At 43.5% G+C, this 21823-nt stretch overlaps 1 protein-coding gene across 1 annotated transcript in view; it reads right to left on the bottom strand.

Moving 5' to 3' along the window:
- Nucleotides 1-2815: 2815 nt before the first annotated feature.
- The window catches only part of B4GALT5 (beta-1,4-galactosyltransferase 5), a 78632-nt gene continuing 59624 nt past the window's right edge, over nt 2816-21823 (bottom strand). Inside the window, exons 3-9 of the mRNA XM_060078563.1 lie at nt 11838-11951; nt 10742-10866; nt 9621-9737; nt 8256-8443; nt 7380-7502; nt 4419-4520; nt 2816-3466 (exon numbers count right to left, since the gene is read on the bottom strand). Coding sequence (XP_059934546.1) covers nt 3319-3466; nt 4419-4520; nt 7380-7502; nt 8256-8443; nt 9621-9737; nt 10742-10866; nt 11838-11951 — 917 coding nt within the window. The 3' untranslated portion in view covers nt 2816-3318. The remainder of the gene's footprint in view (nt 3467-4418; nt 4521-7379; nt 7503-8255; nt 8444-9620; nt 9738-10741; nt 10867-11837; nt 11952-21823) is intronic.

The following is a 21823-nucleotide window of genomic DNA, read 5'->3' as shown; positions in this document are numbered from 1 at the left end:
AAACTCCATCGACCCTCACTCCACCCCTTGCCCAGGTGTCTTATTCGACTTGATGGGCATCGCCTGGGCCAGTTCTTGAACAAAAACCCAAGTGTGGGCGGATGCCTGGTAGCACAGTGGGGTTCCATGCTTTGGCTACATGAGCAGCATTTTTCACTCAAGTGGTCTGACTGCAGGGCTCGGGCTGGCAGTGTTTCTCTCAGGACTACCTGGAGGTCAGCCCAGCAAAGTGGAAGCCAAGGCTCTAAGAAGTCAAACTGTCCCAGACAAAGAGAGACAACCACCAAGGTTTGGTTCTTGAATATGTATTTTTTACTGAAAAAATCATTCATAAATTAACATACAAAAATGTACAAACACATGAGTAAATAATGTAATGACAAAGGACTATTTTCTGTGAAAAGTGTTTTTTAAAACATCTTTAGATTTCAGTGCAAAAATGTACCCCTGGCACCTCTTAAAACATAACAGCAAGCTCAAAAAACTCGTAGTGATGGAAGTAAGCGAGCTACGTTCAATGTAATGGTCATTGGTGAGTGGATACAATCAGTACGTGTGCTGTTGCTTAGCTCTTAATGTCTGTGGTAGAGAGGCTCTCATAAGAGGCCCTGTAATGTCAGAATGAATAGTTTTGCTGATAACCCCCCCCAAAACAAAACAGCGTGAAAGGAAAACTTCTTCCTATATGCAGCTATCAAAAGACAAGACTGATTTAAGGGGTCATTCATTGGTAGCCTTAAAGAATTTCAGCTGTCAAAATATATGCAAGGTCACGTTTGGTTCTTATTGTTCTTTTTTTCTTAACATGAGAATTTCACACTATTAACAGCACACAGGCTTGGCTGTATTTTTAACTTTTACCTTTCCCCACACGATACTCAGGTTGGTGGATAAATGACTTAACAGTGCACAGCAAGAGATTTCACACGAATAAAACAAACTCACACATGACTGCAAGATGATTTAAATGACCCTACTTCGAGTAGTAGGAAGAGACTTTTCCTTTTGTCCTCAAATCAGCATTTTCTTTTTCAAATCAGGTGTTAGCCTTCTGCCAACATTTTGTTCTTGATGGTAAATGTGTTAATGAAAGGCTTCAAACAATATCATTTTACAATGCTGCCGAGTGTACACGAGCCATTCTTGACCAAGAATCAGTCTGTCCTGGCAAATTCTTCCAAATGACATCATAATTTTGTCACACTGAAAGCAGCTCACAGCCCTCAGAGAGAGAAGAGGCCAGGCCAGCCCAGAGGCCTGGGGGTGCTCAAAGGAAGGGGGGAAAGATATCTTTATTGCTATATGCACCATACATCAAAGGAAAGCCAAAAGAACTTCTGTGTGTCATGCTCCTCGTGAAGGTCTTTTAAAGCAAGAAATGCTCAAAAAAAAAAAAAAAAAAAAAAAAACCTCTTTTAAAACATTATGATACAACTTACCAGCGTGTTCAAGGGCAGGAGTCTGCTCTCTCATATGAGCCGGTAAGAGCTTTGCAATGCAGTTTATTTTCTAAATAGCATTCTCCGCTTCGAAAGAACAAAAACACAACAAAAAAACAAGGCCTGGCCAATCACTCCCACAGCTTGTGGGGATCATACGTCCATGGAACCAACACATGCAATGGAAGAAACCCCAAACCATGTGTATATACACAAATACAGCCTCTACACACATCCATGTAAACCATGAAAATTAAGGAAGTTGAAGGCAAACAAGGCAATTAAAAAAAACATGAAGTACTCTTCAGAAAGTACTCCTAATAATGATATATAAATATGTTTTACGGAAAAGGAGGGGGGAAGCCTGGCATTTTTCAGAATTCTGCAGAAGTCAAAGGGGACCATGAGGTGAGGGATTCGGCTCAGGCGAAAACAGAAAGGCACAAAGTCAAATGTGATTGAGAATCTGACTTCAGAAAGCACGTGGGGGCGTGAACGGAGCACCTGGGCTCCTGCGGCCGTCGGGCAGCTTTGTTAGTCTAATCCCAAAGCCTGGATTTGGTCTAACCTGGATCTCAGCTGACCCATAGCACACGAGTCCTGCTCCCTGGCTCAATGCTTCATAATTCAGTTGCTCATTATGCTATGTCCTAGTTAATAGTGTTAACAACAAAGCTTTCCAGAAACCAAAATGGGAAACATTCAAAGGAATAATCGTTGAAGCTGGTGGGTAATTTAGGCACAGACTTCAGAAACTGTGGCCAAGTTCCGTAAGAGCAAGCGAAAGAAAGAGAGAGAGAGAGAGAGAGAGAGAGAGACGGAAGTAGGGAGAACCAACACCCACACTCTCTCTTTATGATGATGGAAGGACAAGACAGGAAGTCCAGAGATCCAGGGGTGTGTGCACAGTGGGCCCACCTGACGGGTTTGCTTCAAGCAGGAGAGCAGTGTTCTAACACAGCAGCTTCTTGTTCAGCACAAGACTGGGATGAGAGTGGACGTGCCCAGCAGGGAAGAGGATCCAGGGCCAAAGTCGGGAGCAAGACTTCTGGAAAAGGGGACGGGAGGGCGGCACAAGAAGTTAGCTACCGCTGATAAAGACCGGACTGTTTTGCTCTTCTGTGACGTGCCCTATAACCACTCCCTTCCAGAGTGACAGCAATTTGGGAGATGATGTTATTCCCCTTTAGCTGAGTTCCTGCATCTGCCAAACAAATACGGGATCGAATGTATAAACCCTTGGTTTGAATTGGAGCCAGCTAGAAAATTAAATTTAAAAAAGGCATTTTACATGGCTTATTTACAATTATACTTCTTCAAGAAGTGATTGTTATATGTCTATTTATCTTCCCCAATCCCTCCCCCACTCCCCCCTCAATACCCACCCAAAGCAGGTAATTTTTTTTTTTTTAAATGAAACCAAAGAGAACACCAGAGATGTAGAAGAATGGTTGTGTGGAGTTTCCTTTGCTCTTCCTAAAACACAGCTGCCCTGTGGGGGGTCTGCCTCTTTGCTCTGAAGGCCAAGAAGCTCCCAAGGCCATTCGTGGCGGGATGGTGGCGGATCACAGTTCCGGTTCTGGAGATTGTGGAGGAGAAGGGACGTCAGGGCAGAAGATGGGGGAGAAGAGCAGCAGGACAGACGTCTGTCTTGTGAAGAGAGAAAGTCGGTTCCCGGCTGACTCCCTCAAGCCCAGTGGGTCCGAACCGTGAAGGCGTTATGTGCGTGTGCTCTGTTCACATTTTTTCCTTGAACCCTGTGATCCCTCACAGATCCACACTGGATTTCTGTTTTCTTCTTCTGTGGAGCCCCGAGACATGTCGTCAGGCTGCTTTCTTGGGGGCGGTGGGTGAAGCAAACATATATTCTCCCCTCGTCTCAGTACTCGGTCACCTGAGCCAGCTCGGGTGTCAAATTGACAGTAATGTTTTTATACAAGGCGTCATATGTGATGTTTGCAAAGTAGTTCAAGTTGTTGAGGCCGTCCAGCCCTTGCCGTTCTTTGGACTTCCTCAGCAACGCATACCTGTTAAGCAGAGAACAGAGGGGTGGCTCTGAGCGAGGGTCCAAGCTCCTCACGACACGGACGGGGCAGGGCAGACCACAGGAGGCGGCACAACCCAAAGCGATGTTCCTGCCCCACGTGGTGGGTGACTGGCCGTTCAGCTCCTTCAGGCTACACGTCATCATTAGAATTAGAAGCACGTCCTATTTCATGCGAGGTGTTTTACTTACAGCATTATTTCATTTAATGTGTCTGCCCCTTTGCAGATGAGGAAACCAAGGCTCTCAATATTAACTGGCTTTCCCAAAACCACAGAGTGGGGAAGTGGGAGGTAAGTTGTTAAACACACGGGATGAAAAAGTTGAGTCTGTGTTCAGTGCCTGCTTACTCCCATGAGAACAGAGTTCACGCAGCCAGATCGACTGTCTAGAGAACAGTGCGCCCCACTACTAACAAAAGACACAAAGAACCACTCCTGAGGACGCAGAGACGTACTCCGCCCACATGCCCCGCTCAGTCCGATCTGGAATTTCTTTATTGAACGTATAGAGGGTAATAAAGCAGCTGCAACCACACAAACAGAAGCCGAGGGACACCCTTCCAGAACCAGAGCTTGCAGAGAGGGTGCCAAACTTTTTGTCATGTGACTGTGAGTTACACAGAAACCTTTACCTGAATGGATTCTTCCCCAACTCCCTGAAGGCTATAGAGGAGACGAACAAAGCTTAAGACACAGAATGAGTGATTTCCTTAAAAGATCTTATGGTCAAAAATCTTCACCAATGGTATGATTTTGCCCCCAAACACCTGCCTCACACTTAAATTAAAATATATATAGGAACTCTAAAAGAGCTGTCCGAACAAGACCTTGGAGAGGGGTGGGGAGCAAGACAAGGGGCTGTAATGCTCGGGGACACCTGGAAATGCGAAGTATACAGGATATTTGTACAAGGAATAAATAAACTGCACCAACCTTCCAAGAAACTGGACTTCTCCTCGGTGGTGATGAGGAATGGACTTGTACTTCCCTGTGTCACCTTCTGGCCGACTCACAGAATAGCCTGCATTCTGTACTCTGTCCAAGACAAAGAGGGCGGGTTTTTGGGTAAAATGATCAAGTCCCATAGGTGACCAAACCTATCCCGAGGCTGAAGAACCCCAAGTTGAACAACAGAACTTCTGCATCTAAATATTCATATTGCTTCCCCTCTGGATAAGTTCACGGTTTTAGAAAAGAAGTCTACAATACAAAAACGTTTTGAAGAAGGAAAGAAATTTGAAATTCAAAAAGAAATTCAAAATTCTTGAGGTTTGACACAGGGTCTCAGTGACAGGTACAACCACACTCCCCCTGGGCCGGCTTGTTTGGGTCCCATCAAAACCATGTTCTCCCCGGTGGGCACACCTGTCTTCCATGACCTACCACAGAGCAAGTCAGCAAAGTCAGAGTCACCGTGTGTTCCCCCGAGAGAGACCTTATGTCTCCGCCCACCTCCCCCATCACCAGGGAGATGAACTAATTTATATGATGTCCTCCGATGTAGATGTAAAACTTCACAATTTATGAAAAGTCACCATGAGGGAAGAAGAATTTAGAGGAGGTGTTCAGGACATTTATTCTTAATATGATAAATATAAGATTTCCCAGGCTGGGTTTACTGGAAACTTGATAGGACTCCAAGAAATACTCAATACATGGGGTAGACTTTGGATATCTATGCGATATTTATGATCATTTTCATATTTCAACATCCTCCTCGACTCCAAATTATACTCTCATTTTGATATATAGTCAGCCCTCAGTCTCTGGGTGGGGGACTGGTTCCATCCAGCACTGGGCCCACAGATATTAAAATCTGTGGATGCTTGAGTCCCTTATGTAAAATGGCATAGTATTTGCATATAATCCACTCACATCCTCCAGGATACCTTAAACCAAATCTAGCTTACTTATAATACCTAATACAATGCTATGTAAATAGGTGCCAGCATGTGGCAAATCCAAGTTTTGCGTTTTGGAACTTCCTGGAATTTTTTTTTTTTTTTTAATATTTTCATTCTGTAGTTGGTTGAATCCTCAACTTCAGAACCCATGGGTACGGAGGGCCGACTGTGTGAAGATGTGTTCTCACTCTCATTTGATAAATATATATGAAATGCCTACTGTGTGTTTGGAATTGTGCAGGGCGCTGGGGAAAACCAGCTGTAGGTTCCTGCACTGAGGGGCTCCTTGCTGAGCTGAGGAAAGAGCAAGATGAGAGTTATGACAGATATCCTGGGGGAGCTCAACTGGATTCAAAAACCAGCCAAACTGAGCTAAATGTCTGGAAAAGCTGTTCATCCTCACTATGTTCCTAAGAAACCCAAGTTAAAAGGATGAGATGCCACTTCTACCTAACAGACTGAGAAAGAACTGTCTGGAGCTGCTGTGCCTAACAGCAGCCACAAGCCACATGGAGCTACTACAGAGCTGAAACACAGCACACATTTAAAAGGTTATTTACATCCAACGTTGCTGGTGGTGTAAGAAAATTTGTACGCTAATGTGCTGTTGGTCAGAATATTTTTGCAATCTTTTCTGGAGGAAAATGTGACAATAACTATCAAAATTTAAAAGTGCATTTACTTCTTGGGACTTCCCTGGTGGCACAGTGGTTAAGAATCTGCCTGCCAATGCAGTGGACATGGGTTCGAGCTCTGGTCCGGGAAGATCCCCCATGCCGCGGAGCAACTAAGCCCGTGTGCCACAACTACTGAGGCTGCGCTCTATAGCCCACAAGCCACAAGTACTGAGCCCGCATGCCACAACTACTGAAGCCCGTGTGCCTAGAGCCCGTGCTCTGCAACAAGAGAAGCCACCGCAGTGAGAAGTCCTCGCACCGCGTCAAAGAGTAGTTCCTGCTAAGCCCACGTGCAGCAACAAAGACCCAACGCAGCCAAAAATAAATTAATTAATAAAAAAATTTTTTAATAAAAAAAAGTGCATTTACTTCTTGACTCTGCAGTTCTGCAACTAGGAATTTAATCTAAAGATATATTCGCACATGTGAACAAAACATGTTCAAAATTAAACAATGTTCATCAACAAGAGAGGATTAAAATAAATTGTTGTCTATCTACATAAAGAAATACCATGCAATTGTTAAAAATAATGAAGTGGCTCTCTAACATGGTTGGAAGGGGAGAAGGGGTGTGTCTGGGTTGTTTATGTATGAATAGAAAGAAGTCTATAGAAAGAAACAGCTTGTTCAAATGGCTACTTCCTGGGAAGGAAACAGGGTAACAATGGGGATTAAGATTTATACTCCCTGGCTTAGACACACCTGTATCATCTGAATTTTTACCAGCAAATATTATTTTGTATTAACAACCAACACACCCTTTCTTTTTTGAAAGCTGAGATAGAAAGTGGATACAAGGTAGAAATTCTTTTGGTTATTTGTTCCTTATTAGGTTACTATTTACTTACTCTGTAGAAATACTACTTTACACTACTCACACACAGGATTGTTCATACAGACTTACATAATACAAGCCTTATCTGATGGCATGGATAAATCTGTGTATACATAACTAACATTTGACCTCTGGTTTGGGGAGGTTTCACTAAAATGTGCTATGAGTGTAAAGTACACACCAGATTTCTATGATTTAGTTAGAAAAAAATGAATGTAAAATATCTCATTAATAGTTTATATTGATTACATGTTGAAATGGTATTATCTTGGATATACTGTGATAAATATAATTGTTAAAATATTTTTATTAATATAATAAACTAATTTCACCTTTTTCTTTTTTAACCTTTTTAAATGTAGCTACTAGAACACTGAAAATTACATACATGGCTTAATACATCATATTCCTATTAGACAGTGATGGTCTGGAGAGTCTACAGTAGCATTTCTAGAAGACATCAGAAGAAGGGTAGTACCTGTTCCACAGGTCGTCATCTTCTCCACCCCAACCCCAGAAAGCATTAGGAAAGCCATTGATTTTCCGAAACTGTTCCACTGTTAAGCCGCTCACTCCGCCAAAGAACTCAGTATAAGGAAGCCTAAAAGGAGATGTATGGTATCAATCATCTGTGCATTAAAGGGTGATTTTTTTTCCCCTCGAACAGGCCATCTCACTGGAGAACTAAGTCTTAAGTAAAACAATACTCTCTGTGCTATTGCCCTGAACCACCTGAAACTGTTTCCTCAGGACGAGACGCATCAATCTGAGTAGCTAATTGAACTTTTTTCTAATTGATTTTTTAAATAACAGCTTTACTGACGCAGAATTGACATACCATATAATTCACCCATTAAAAGTGTATAATTTTTTAAAAAGTGTATAATTCAATGGTTTTTAGTATATTCATGGAGTTGCGCAACCATGGCCACCATCAATTTTAATTAATTTCATCACCCTCCTGAAAGAAGCCTTGTACCCACCATCAACAGTCACTCATTTCCCCCTATTCCCCTCAACCCTATGCAACCACTATTCTCCTTTCTGTCTCTACAGATTTGCCTATTCTGGACATTTCATATAAATGGAATCATATAACATGCAGTCTTTTGTAGTTAGCTTCTTTCACTGAGCATAATGTCTTCTAGGTTCATCATGTCGTCACATGTATCAGTACTTCATTCCTTCTTATTGCCAAATAGCATTCCATTGTATGGATGGATATACTACATTCTGTTTATCCACTCAGCAGTTGATTGCCATTCAGGTTGGAGCTAACTGGATTTTGCCATCTTTGCATCTCTCACCATCCTTTTAGATTTAACCTTTTTAATTAAAAGGAAATGATACTCACAGATACATATACTTATCCAGTTTAGTTGCAAAGTGCCTTGGCATCTGTCCACATCCATAATAGTTACGATCGCTTTCTGGTATATGATCCACATCATGAAAAATAAGACAGTCCCAGTCCAAGTCCTTCATTGCTTCTTGAAAACCCACATTAAAAAGCATGGCTCGATTAAAGGGCTGGGTGCCAACCTAAAAGAAGCAGACCTTTATTTATATATATATATATATATATACACACACACACACACACACACACACACACACACACACACACATACATATATACATATATATATATATATATATTTTTTTTTTTTTCTTGTGGTACGCGGGCCTCTCACTGTTGTGGCCTCTCCCGTTGCGGAGCACAGGCTCCGGACATGCAGGCTCAGCGGCCATGGCTCACGGGCCCAGCCGCTCTGCGGCATGTGGGATCTTCCCGGACCGGGGCCCGAACCCGTGTCCCCTGCATCGGCAGGCGGACTCTCAACCACTGCGCCACCAGGGAAGCCCCCCAAACCTTTATTTTTAAAAGGACTCTTGAAGCACAATCTTTGCTGCCTCAGCCCTGCCTAAGGGAGAGCTTATTGAGAGATCACTGGGCCAGAAAGGAGGTGGGTCCTGCCCAGCTCATCACTGACTCACAATCACTTGACCTCTGGCCTTGACTTCCTCGGAAATAAAAAGGGGTGATAAAGATAAACCCAAGCTCCTCTCTCCCAAGGCTGTTATAAAGGCAGACAGTCAGCCATGTAACAGCATTTAGAAGGGCACCCAGCCCCGTACACGGAAGGAAGAACAACACTGCCATTTCGACCTGTGGCTCCTTATCTTAAGGGGCATTTCCTGGGTCTGGAGCCTAAAGACAACACTTAAAGCAGCTCTAGCAAAACCAGCCCACAAGAGGCCTTTGTTCAAGGGTAAACAAAGTTCCAGGCTGCACTCAAATCTGCTGACATCGGGCCTCCCTGGTGGCGCAAGTGGTTGAGAGTCCGCCTGCCGATGCAGGGGATACGGGTTCGTGCCCCGGTCTGGGAGGATCCCGTGTGCCACGGAGCGGCTGGGCCCGTGAGCCATGGCCGCTGGGCCTGCGCGTCCGGAGCCTGTGCTCCGCAACGGGAGAGGCCACAACAGTGAGAGGCCCACATACCGCAAAAAGAAAAAAAAAAAAAAAAAAAAAAATCTGCTGACATCGAGCAACATCTCAAACCAGGAGCAGGACCGCTCTCTGCTCCCCTCCTGCCGCAGGGCGACTCGGCCGTGAGCTTTCGGTTTTACTGGATCTTTACACCAAGGACGCACTAGCTTGAAGCTCTCTAAACTGCTCTCTCAGAAGAGAAAGAAGAGAGAAGAGAGGACCACTTACTTGCTCCACCACATAAACTGCAAACTGTAGGCGCTGGCGCTGGAGCATGGGAATCAGGTGTCGGAGCAGGACCGGGAGGTGCTCGTGGCGGTTCCGGAAGGGGATAAGGATTGCCACCTGCAATGGGTCACAGCAAAAGAGGCCGCCCTGTTAGTCCCCTCATCTGTTGCTTTGCAGCAGGGCACTTCTTCAGAATCGGGGACCGGCTCTTGGGGAGTTCTGGGAGCTGTCTTATCCTCAGCTTCTCTAAATGAAGACCTGTGGTGGCAAGTCGACCCTTGGAAGTAAGTGGACCTCGTTCTTACATGGGCCATATCATGTACATAGTGGGCCTGCAAATGAATTCGAGACCACAACCCAGAGAAAGACATACATTCATATTCACTGTGACCCAGTACACAGATATAGAAACATACAACTAAAACATGCTTCACAAAACAGTACTCCGCCTTAAAACATGCAATGCACTTATATATGTATATATATATATATATATATATATATTTTTTTTAAATGCTGGTCATTAAATCGATTTTATAACCCAGTGATGGGCTGGAAACACTGATCTGTTCCAGACATGCTTTGATCACTGCTGCACCACAGCATCTCATAGGGCTGGCACAGAATAGGCACTTTACTAAATACTTGTTGAAAGAATGGGCTTAAGCCAGTGTCATAAGCTTGATCCACACTACCGATGTCTCCTGATTAGAGACACGCAGAAAAAAACTAAACAATTCTGTGTCAGGCTAGATAACTCCACTTTTTATTCCACTAGACTCATGGCAACAATGCCAAATAAGGCATGAAGCACTGAATTTGTGAAGATGCTTCTGCAAATGTGTCACAAGAGACCTACCACCCCCCACCCCCTGCTTAGCCAATATTCCTGTAAGGAAGAAAAAGGGTCCTGGCTCAGTCATCAGAACAATGTGAATTTCTGTGGCTACAGAAGAGTCCTCAGGGAAATCCATTCCTCCAGTATGTTCTCATCAAATGCAAATATTTTGCATTAAGTAGTAAGTAGGGTGCAAATTACAAAAGGTCAGAGTGAAACCCATGGTGATTCAGATGATGGCAGGTAGGCTTCCCAGCACTTGGGGTCTGACCTCACTCCCTACCTTCCATCGAGGAATGCAATCCGATGGCTTCCAGTGACCTCCAAGCTTGATGGTTGGGTCTTTAGAGAAGAGTTCATGGATGGCATCCATTCCAATTTCACTCATGTTTATGGCTATGGGGCCCTCTGAACAGAGGAGGGAAAAAAAAAAATTAAGAGGTCAGAAAATGGTAGAGTTTTATTCCTATGTTCAGGGTTGTAATCTCTGGAGCAGTTCAGTGCTTTTTCAGTAGGTTGTGTTTTTAACAGGGATGGGGGTCCCTTCCTCTGCTTTCCAACTCATTGCATTTCAGCAAATCACTATTACTATTACTGGGTAAAGCAGCAAATCAAGAAATTGAGCCTTTGAGTTCTGCTTCTGCCAAGGGTGTACAGCAGCTGAACTTCTCAAAATGGAAGGAGAAAAGTAGCTGAGCTTGGCACCGTCGCCGTGTGCTCCTGAGGCACGTATAGACACACTGTCCCAATTCATTGATCAGTGACCCCGACTGGTCACGTCCACACTCAGGACTCTCATCATCTTGGACTCAAGTCAAGAAGAGGACTGTCCAAGAAGCCCCAAAGTACAGAAAAGGTGTAACAGTACATTGTCATTGCTTCAGATTATACATGAGATTCTAAGAAGGAAAGGAAAGGAAAGGGGAAGAGGAAGGGGACGGGAAGAAGAAAAAGGAAGAGAAAGAAAAGATCCAAGAATTTTCTAAACTAGCACTTTGTTAAGAAAATAACTTCCCTCATAGCGAACAAGTCATATAATCAGTGTGAGATTTATGCTAAAAGACAACGCTGGTTGTCTACACTTTCTCTAGGACATCTTAACAGGCCCCGAGTTACAAAGGAGGGGGGCATGTGTAAAGCAAAGAGTGAAAAATGTGGTAGAAAACGGCACCAGGAACACAGGCCACCCTACAGAAGCGCTGAAGAGAGCCAGGGCACCAGTAACTTTCATAATCCTTGTTTCCAGCGGCCGGGAGGCGTTTACAATCTCTGTATAAGTAGACATATTGACAGCTCAAGAACACTCTCCCTTTTAGTTTACTCAAATAAGAAGGCATCAGTTTTAAAAGCAGAGGAAGATAAGCTAGAGCTCTACTCACTCATGGAAGGGAGCCTTTCGGGACAGGTATGGTTTGCAAAGTAGGTGAAGTCTTCAGGAAGAAAAGTTGTGGTTTGTAGGAAGGTTTCGCTGTGGTTCAAGTCAAGAGGATAATCTAGAGAGGTAAGAAAAAAAGGCAACTCAGACCGGTACATGCCATCTCTCCTGCAACTCTTCGATGCCTACCAAAGGAGTATTTTTCTTAGATGTCACCTTTTGGGGAGGCAGGCCGCTGGCCTAGCTCTTCAGCTAAAATCTGAACCTGTCAATAAAAATGTTAACTAGATGATACTAGTTTACCAGTGTTTCTATTCTTACTGTTGTTATAGCTTTATATGCAGGCAGTTCACAAATAACCTTACAACGTAATTAAAAAAGAAAACACAGGGCCCCCTCCCATGTCTTTCTCTAAAGGAACCGCTCTTACTGCCTCACCTACTACTCAGTATTTATCTCCATCAGCCTGCACACCCAATCTCGATGCTTCGGTTTTAGGTCCATCTGTTGGCTTCTCACTGCGGGAGCTGAAGACTGCGCACCCCCCGCCCCCGCCACACGCATACGCTCTCCATCCTCCAGTCTCCCTCCAGTCAAATATGATAATCGTGGTTAGGACAACCTTCAGTATTTCTATTACGACGATTCGATAAATACTCATTGGAGCTGAGAAATGTGGAAAGTTATGATTACTTTTCCTTTCCTGCATAATTTTTTTTTCCTGGAGCGACTGTCTTGTTTTCCTGTTTGCTTAGTTTTATGTGAAATGATGACAACTTGACGTCATGTCCTTTGCCACTTCATTTCCCCTGAAGACACAGGCATCAGGTTTTCCCTCAATTTCCTCTTCCTTAAGAAGGTCCAGCACCTCCCGATCCACTCCAGTTTGGACAGGCTTTCCTGTGAGCCTGATGTGCACATGCTACTCTGGGATCTCCCTTCCTCAGTGTCCTGGGGAGTCCCTTCATCTTCCTATAGTATCAAACCTCAGTTTTCCTAAGTTCAGCTTCTCCCTTGTTCTCACTTGGTAGAGCACATTCTTCCAGTGGCTTCCTAAGAAGGGGGAAAGGGCAGTGATTTTGAAACCCTGTATAGCTGCTTATTTTCATTCTTCCTCACTTGATACACGGTTGGTTCGTTTTATAGAATTCAAGGCTGGAAATAATTGTAAAGGTGCTTTCCCACTGCCTTCTAGATTCCCCTGTGCCTGTTAAGTCCGAAGCCATTCCCATTCCTTATCTCTGTAAAAGGTGAAGTAATTTCTTTCTGGGAAGTGTAAAGAACTTTCTCTTTGTTCAGGAAATTTCATATTGGTGTGCCTAGCCCACCGTGTTGACCTTTTGGTGGGCTTTTAAAGTTTGGAAATTCATTTTCTGTTCTAAAATTTTGGGGTGAGGAGGAGGTATTATTGTGATGATGATTTCCTCCCTTCTGTATTGTGCTATCTTTCTGGAGAACAGAAAATAGGACTCGGATGTTGGACTTCCTGGCCCTATAATTTTCTCATCTTTTCTAACTGACTTTCCATCTTGCTATTTTTCTGCTCTACCTTGAGAGATTTCCTCAATTTTACCCAGTCCTTCTTTTAATTATCATTTTCTGCTGTTATAGTTTTTATTTCAAAGTGTCCCTTTAGGGCTTCCCTGGTGGTGCAGTGGTTGAGAGTCCGCCTGCCGATGCAGGGGACACGGGTTCGTGCCCCAGTCCGGGAAGATCCCACATGCCGCGGAGCGGCTGGGCCCGTGAGCCATGACCGCTGAGCCTGCGCGTCCGGAGCCTGTGCTCCGCAGTTGGAGAGGCCACAACAGTGAGAGGCCCGCGTACCACAAAAAGAAAAAAAAAAAAAAAAAAAAAAAAGTGTCCCTTTAATTTTCTGAATGTTCATTTTTTTTCAGTATCTTGTTCCATGTTTGCAATCCTTTCCCTCTGACCCTTGAGAACATATGTGATAGTTAAGTTTTCTCCTCCCAGCATATTCTGTTTCTTCCAATTTGCTGCTGCTTATTTGTTTTGATCTCTAGCACAGTGATCCTTGGCCATCTGCTAATATTTAAGAGTGAGGAACGAAAGCTAACTGGAAGGGTCTGGACTGAGGTTCTTCATTGGAGGGTGTTCTGGCCAAAAGTTTGGTTTGAAAACCTCCAATGTCAATATCTTTGGGTCTTTCCTCTTGATCCAGTCAGGTTCCCCAGAGAAGTCTATTCTAATCTCCTGCCAGAATCATATGGTCTTTGCTGTAAGCACCCTAAAACTGAGGAAGAGGAAATGGCTAGGGCACCCTAAACCAAGCCAGGTCCCCCCAGTTGAAGGACCCTCTATTTTACCATCTCTGGAGGTTATCAAGTCTCTAGTACTTTGCCAGGATGGGGGAAGGAATCTGGGTATCTGACTGCTTTTTAAACAGCTTTCAACCAACCTTTATCTTAGTTGCCACCTTTATTCTTATCTTCCAAAGCACTTGATGTTGCTGATTCTTGAGCTTCTGAGGGATTCTGGGGTATAAACTGCAGTGGTTGTTGGCTTTCCTTGCTGCCACATTAGCAGCAGTCAGTTTTCTTGGGTCCATTAAGTCCTTTATCACTGGTCCATCTGCTTTCCAACTTCCAAAATTTTTTGCTATGGTCTCCTTTCTTGTTCTCATTTTCAGGGGTTTACGCCATTAAACACACACACACACACACACACACACACACACACACACACAATCTACTGTCATTTTAGTGACGTGTTGAAGAGTAAAGCAGAGGCCTTTTTCCTAGGGGGGAGGTATGAAGGGGTTCCTCCAACCTCTTTATCTTTTGACAGATAAAGAAAGTGAGGCACCGTATACACAACTCGTACAAGGAGACCTGGCTAGTGCATAAGAGAGACCCGACTGAACTCCGGGTTAGTGATCTTTCCATTACTCTGCACTATTTTTTCAGAGTATGAAAATCTCTTTCACCAGTCCTTTTGGATTCATGCTGATTCTATGAAAATTAAAACTTCCTATTCACATTCACTTTGCACCCTGGAATTCTAGAATCTTCAACATGGATATTTTTAAAAAAGCACTATGAAAGGGCTCCCAAGAATCAAATGGCTAATACAGTGAGTCCTTTTATACAGACACATGGCTGCCTATTCTACAAGTACTCAGAGGACGAAACTCAATGAGAGGCAACTTGAAGAGAATCTGAGGTCTCTTTTTTTAATATTATGAGTATTTATTATAAATATGGCTGAATACAAGGATTCATATATATATAATAGGTTTCATATCATCTCATGAATACAATAATATTTAAGTCTCTTAACAGGGGAGGAAAGGAACAGAATGCTTTCTGTCCTTTTTAGTTGCAACTTTCCTGAAAAACAATAAGCTTGCATTTGTGTAAAGACATAAAACAAGTCACCATGAACACTAAAGGTAAAATTACATTTACACAGAAATTAGCCCAAAGTCCTCAGTTCACACATGCAAATCCATCCTAAGTAAGTCCAGCCCTTTCTGAAGGTATTAACACTTCAAAAAACTACATCAAGAACCTCCAATGCTAATCATTACTCTGGGTGATTCTCATTTTGCTTAATTATATACATATATATACACACACACACACATTTTTTTGTACATAAAATGATTCTTTTTAAGAAAAAAAATTAGGGGCTTCCCTGGTGGCGCAGTGGTTGAGAGTCCGTCTGCCTATGCACGGGACACAGGTTCGTGCCCCGGTCTGGGAAGATCCCATGTGCCGTGGAGCAGCTAGGCCTGTGAGCCATGGCCGCTGAGCCTGCGCGTCCGGAGCCTGTGCTCCGCAACGGGAGAGGCCACAACAGTGAGGCCTGCGTACCGCAAAAAAAAAAAAAAAAAAAAATTAGCAGTTTTCATGTGTTCTAGAAAACGTGTATGTCTGTGATGTGTGCATGTGTGGAGGGAGAAGCTGGTTAGAAATGGCATCACAAAAATTATAATCGTCCTCATCAGTTCACTCAATCCCATGTAAAATATACAAATCAATTTTCACTGCAAAGTAAAGGAGCTGTTACAGTGGAGGATTATTGGACTGAATGTCAATATTATGACATAGTATGAGTGTGTTTCGTGTTTGGTAATTGCAATCATTGTTGCTTTTGTTGTGGTCATCCAATTACAATGCTTGGTGTCAGTTTATTTATCTCTTGTAAAAATAAAATACAGTGCGTGTGTGTGTGTGAAATAAATAAATAAATAAATACTTTTTAAGGGGAAAAAAAAAAGAAATGGCATCACAGTAATTAGGCAAAGAAATTCCCTGAAGTATTACAATAGGCATTTTCATAAGCAAATCAACAAAAACAGAATAATAATTCTGGGCAAAGACAGAACCAAGCCTTAGAGCTACAACCTAAGGAGGGAAAAAGAAGTTAAAAAAACACGTGGGAGAGGAGGCAAGACACCGTCTAACCTTAATGATCCTACTTTGGGGGTCTGTTTGAGGACACAGATAAATTCCTTTCTACTTCCTTCCAACACTGATATATATATAATAGGCCTGGTAGTGAAACTGTACAACCCAGATTGGGACTTGAACCCACTGTCCTTTTTCTTTTTTTTTTGGCCACGCCTGTAGCATGTGGGATCTTAGTTCCCTGACCAGGGATCGAACCCGCACCCCCTGCATTGGAAGTGCCGAGTCTTAACCACTGGACCACCAGGAAGTCCCATGAACCTACTGTCTTTTAACTGAGATCACACACCTGGTCTCAGGACTTGCTGAAGCTCAGGTTATGTCTCAGCACAGAAATTCAAATTCAGTGACAGACAAAGTGATAGGTAAGAAGTGGATTTGTTTAGAAATACACATTCCATAGGCAGGATGCAGTCCATCGCAAAAGGCGAGAATGGCCTTGGAAGAAACACACACCACAGACAGAGTGTGGACCATCTCAGTGAGTCCTCGAATATGGGGTTGTTAGTCTTTCTGAGCTGGGTAACTTCATAGGCTAACTAGTGGGAGGATAATTCCAACTTTTGGGGGGAAGGGGCAGAATTTCCAGGAATTGGGCCACCGCCTAATTTTCGACCTTTTATGGTCAGCCTCGGAACTGTCATGAGTCTGTGGGTGTGTCATTTAGCTAATGTATTACAGAGAGTATATCATGAGGCTCAAGGTCTACTGGAAGTCGAATCTTCTGCCATCTTGGACCTAGTTGGTTCTAACCAGTTTATGTCGTATCGCAAGGGCTATGTCATTCTTTTAAAGGTTGTGCCCTGCCCCCTTCCCTCCTGTTTCATTAGCAGCTAGCATGAAACAAAACACCACTTATTCTTTTCTTCTGGTTACTAAATTAATAATGTCATTTTTAAAAAAGAAAACCTGAAACACACAACTCCTAAGTGAAAGTCCTCCATAACCTTGCCCGACACCGTGGAGAACACCCACCCCCAAAAAACACTAATCTCCTCATTTCTAATTTTAAATTCTTTACATTAAAATTTAAACAAAATCTACCTTTCCACTAGTAGTAGAAGCCTTTTAAACTGGAAGAGGCAGAGGAAATTAATTGCTCACGACCTGGTAAAACTGTGCCTGGTTATTGCAGAGTCCTAGCTCTCCTCCAGCCGCCTAGAGATGGGAGGACTATACTGCATACTCTCTTCAGGGGTTCCAAACACCCATTTCTTAGTCTTCTAAAGGACGACCCTACTGAATGAGGGAACTGCTGAGAGAAAAAGCCAGCCTGCTGAATTTCTATGGTCACGGTTTTTACTTTTTAATTTAAATCTAATCCATTTCGAATCAGGACATGTTCTTCCAGCAAGGGAGGTAGACGGCAAAGAAGGCAGCTGCTTTTACATTTATAACATGGGACCACAACAGACATCCTTCCTACCTGCAGATTCAAATGGCCTGCTCGGTCAACTTTGCTTTACATCAGTGGTTCAGCAGCCTTGGCTGCATATTAGAATCATCTAGGAAGCTTTTTAAAGATCCTTATGCCCAGGCTATACCCCAGACTAATTAAATAAGACTCTCTGGGGGTCGGGGCGGGGGGGCAGGCATCAGCATCTTGTAAAGCTGCCCAGCGGAGTCCAGTGTGCCTCCAGGTTGACATGGCTACCCCAGTACACAGTGGTGGGAGAATTCTGCTTTCTCCCTCAAATTATCAAATCCAGCTGAGCGGGGACTGAAAAGTGCTGACTAACAGATGCCAGGAAGAATCACTACTTTCTCCTCCCATTTGAGAAAAGGCCAAACCCTTGCCTCTCTGACTGAAAAAAAGTGGAAATATATATATATTAGAAAGACGTCATCAGGACAAGCATTTGTAAAATATAAAGAATTTGCATTCTTCAAGAGTTAGCACGCTTAAGGCTGACTACCTGCTGGGAGAGGAGACGTAAAGACAACTATGGACTGAGCAGCCAAAAACCAGAGAGAAAGAGGTTAAGAACATTGACCTCACTGAATAAAGTACGAAACGTACTGGCAGTGACTCTGTTCATTTTACTTGTCTACGACAACAGACCTGTTTTGAAGGATGTGGGCAAGAGAATACTTTCCTGAGTATGTGACCAGAAGGGGACTGAGGCCATCAGCGTGGGGAGGTTTGTGTGCACGTGCACGTGAATACAGAGGGAAGAAATCTCCCTCTGGGTAAAAGTGACTGCGTAGAATGACACCTGGAAATTTGTACTTAAGAATGAGAAACGCCAGGCCACCCAACCACTCACCTCAAATATACAAATAAGTGGCTGGACTGGATGAGCCCAGGGATTCTCTTTGATAACAATATTCTCTTGAGCGTCTCCCCTCCAGTGCTCTGAGTTAATTTTACAGGACTCACAATCTCACATACCAATGGCTTTCAGTGACAAGAAGTTTCTCCAGGTCATTATTTCAGGCTTAATTCCAGGTCACAGTCCTGATCCCTCAAAGTACTTCCTTTTTAGGCAGCAGCCATTTTAGCTTTCAAGGATAAAGAAAGCTAGCATTACTTAAATGACACACTAGCTTTTTAGCGACCCTTGGCCTCCTGAAGGCCTTTGAACATGGGTGTGTGCCACAGCACTTTTTTTCCAGAGCGGGGCAACACAGTTCAGGAACTACCTCAGTCCAGGCTACTCTTACCAAACCCACGGTGCTCCTGGCGGGAGTGGCCGGGTCAGCGGGGGTGGTCATTTGGCTCTCTCAGCAGCTTTAGGCCCCAAATGCTCTTTCTGACTGTGCTAGGCAGAAAGTTACTTTGAAATGAATAAAAATAGTTGGTTTTTACTGGATAACTTCCAATGAAATGATGTTTCCTCTGCAACACTTACTCACCAAGGATGTGCCAATAAAATAGAAGCCAATCAAGATGGTAATCTCAGAACTAGGTTACAACGCTTAAAATGTGTTTTCTTGTTAAATCTATCCACTCACACACTCAGAAATCATTTACTCTATGCCTCCTATGTGCTAGGCAGTGTACCAGGTACCAGGGGTAGTACAAAGGCAACACAGGCAATGAGGGGCGCTGCTGGGGTTCAGAGGTCAGCAAATCCCAACCCCACTGCTGCAGAGAGTCCTATAACTCCGACCCCTTCATCCCTGAAAGGGGGACACGGTCGTTATCTTACTGAGTTCTTGTGAGGAGCCTATGAGATAATGCAAGCAAATCATCTACCCCAGGGCGTTTACGCCGATGGCGCGGAGCCAGCAGTGCCAGGATGGTAGAACTAATGGTAGAACTAATAAACCCATTCCAAGGAAGGGTTCTGTGGAGGGCTTTGAGCCCTCAGACGACAAGTGTCCGTTAAGAGCTACTGATGGGAAAAGGAAGACCAGCACTGTGGTGAGCTCCGAAGAAGTGATTAAGTTTCAGATGGCTTATTCAAACCTACCGAGAGCTAACATGGATGGGCTGGAGAAGGGGGACAAAAAGGGCAAGAGTAGGAAGAGCAGAGCAGCGCAGGGAAGGGCACCAGATCTCCCATTTTGACCAGCTAACCACTGAACTGCTATTCTTCCTTTGGTTTTTACTTTGGGCCACAAAGCTGGGTTTCTGATTCCCCTACAATAACTGTTTTCATGTGAGATTAGGGTCATCTTTGGATGGACGAAGGGCTGTAGTATTTACAGGGTAGTTACAAGAAGCCAGTTTGTTTTAGATCTGGCTAAGTGGTCTGTGTTGTATGGTTCTAAGTTTCTGGATAATAGTTTATAGTCTCTGTAGCTGTCTGTGAAGAGCCCTGTATCATTAAACCTGTATTTATCAGCACTGACCATCTTTTATTCCTTTTCCCACCCCATAAAAAGTTTCTGGCAACAGCCCCTCATTCTGGAATGATGTGACTATGAATAGGCTTTAGGCCCTGTCTTATGGGTTACTGGAATTGAAACCTGACAATTTTATAAAAAATTGTGTTATTTCATGGGTATTTTTCCCAACTTGCTGTATAATTTTATCATCATAGTTCCTTTAGCAAATGTGAAAGAGTTCTCATAGCCAAATTAGAGTTTGCTTAACCAAACTAAGGATAAGCCTATTACAAAATCATCAAGAATAAAGATTGCAAGTTAAAAAAAAAAAAAATCATCTACCTCATCATAAGCAGGCCCCGACAGCAAAGACTTCCGATTTATGAGGAAAAGAGGCACATTAAACACAAAATGGATGATTAATTAGTCCAACCAGAGGGATGCTGGGAAGAATTATTTTAGTGTATGATAATTTGAGGATAAACACCTGCAAATTCAAGTAACAATGGGTTTCTGGATAGGCCTTCCAAGGGTGCAACTCACTCTCTGCTCAACTTCCAGGGACAATAACCCGTCAGGGAATTAGCATGACCTGTGTTGCAAGACCAGCAGTGGTGCAGGTATGGAGACCTGCTGCGCACCCTCTAACTTTGAGAGAAAACAGGCTACCTCGCCAATGGCCCAGAGAGAAGCCCCAGCATCCTCTAACCTTGGAGAGGCATGAACACCTGGACTGGGTAAAGGTCATGACAGCACACAGGCTCCTTTATCTGGAGTGATACAGGGGAAAGAGCTCTGAATGGCAGTCAAAGTATTCCCAAGTTTTATCACCCAACTAGAAGCAGGTTTGGGCGGGGTTTAGGGAAAGTCACATGACCAAGCCACTCCAACACCCCCAAGATTACTTGTACATGTGAAAAATGGAAGTAACAAAATCCTGCCTATCCGATGGAGCCATATCCGAGTCAAGTGAGACAATGTGTGTGGGATCATCTGTTAAAACCGAACACCACACAGGATGAATTAGGAAACAAAAATGTGCTTGGCCTTCTCCCTTGACTTCAGGAGCTGCAGGGACTCCTCTTCCAGGTACAGTACAGAGCTCAGGCAGTTTGTCCCGTGAGGCCACAATTTGGCTGAAAAGCTCTGAAAAGTTGATCGTTCGCTCTTTGCGAACAAGAAGAAAGGAAGTAAGTACCAAAGCTTATGGGTTTGCTAACTGTAGTGCTTGGTTGCTGCTAAACTGGCCAGCAGGACTGACTGATAAATTAGGACGTGGTCAGTTCTTCTCAGGATTTAACTTCCCTTTCAGAGGCAATGCTTTCTCTTGATATCCCAACACCCCAGAATAATTCTCACTTGCAACCGTTGCAAAGCCAATTTCACATTCTACGATGAGCTCTGGACAATCTTAGAACTTACTAGAGAAGAAAAAAGGATTGATTTGGAGGAAAGAATATTTTAAAAAATATACATATTTTATAATACTAGGCTTGAGTGAAATCAGTAAGAAGCCACAGGGAAAGCACATTAGTCCTCAGTTAAAGATTAAGTGGCAAATCATGAATACGAAGCAAAATGAAATCTCAGAATCTATTTTCTAAATAAAAACCATCCCTGGCTGGAGACTGGAGAGGCCTCACGACAGACCCATTTAACCATCTGGAAATACTTCCTCTGTTCAATTTTTGGAAGAGTTAAAAAGAGAGACATAAAAAAGACAGCCTCCTCTCAAAGGTGAAGAACTTGCTAGGTACAGTCTTTTGTAAAAGTAGTTAAAGTCAAA

Source organism: Mesoplodon densirostris, chromosome 16 (genome assembly GCF_025265405.1).
Source record: "Mesoplodon densirostris isolate mMesDen1 chromosome 16, mMesDen1 primary haplotype, whole genome shotgun sequence".
NCBI classification, from domain to species: Eukaryota; Metazoa; Chordata; class Mammalia; order Artiodactyla; family Ziphiidae; genus Mesoplodon; species Mesoplodon densirostris.
Note: the sequence above shows the minus strand (reverse complement) of the source record. Positions and strands in the feature narration are given on the sequence as shown.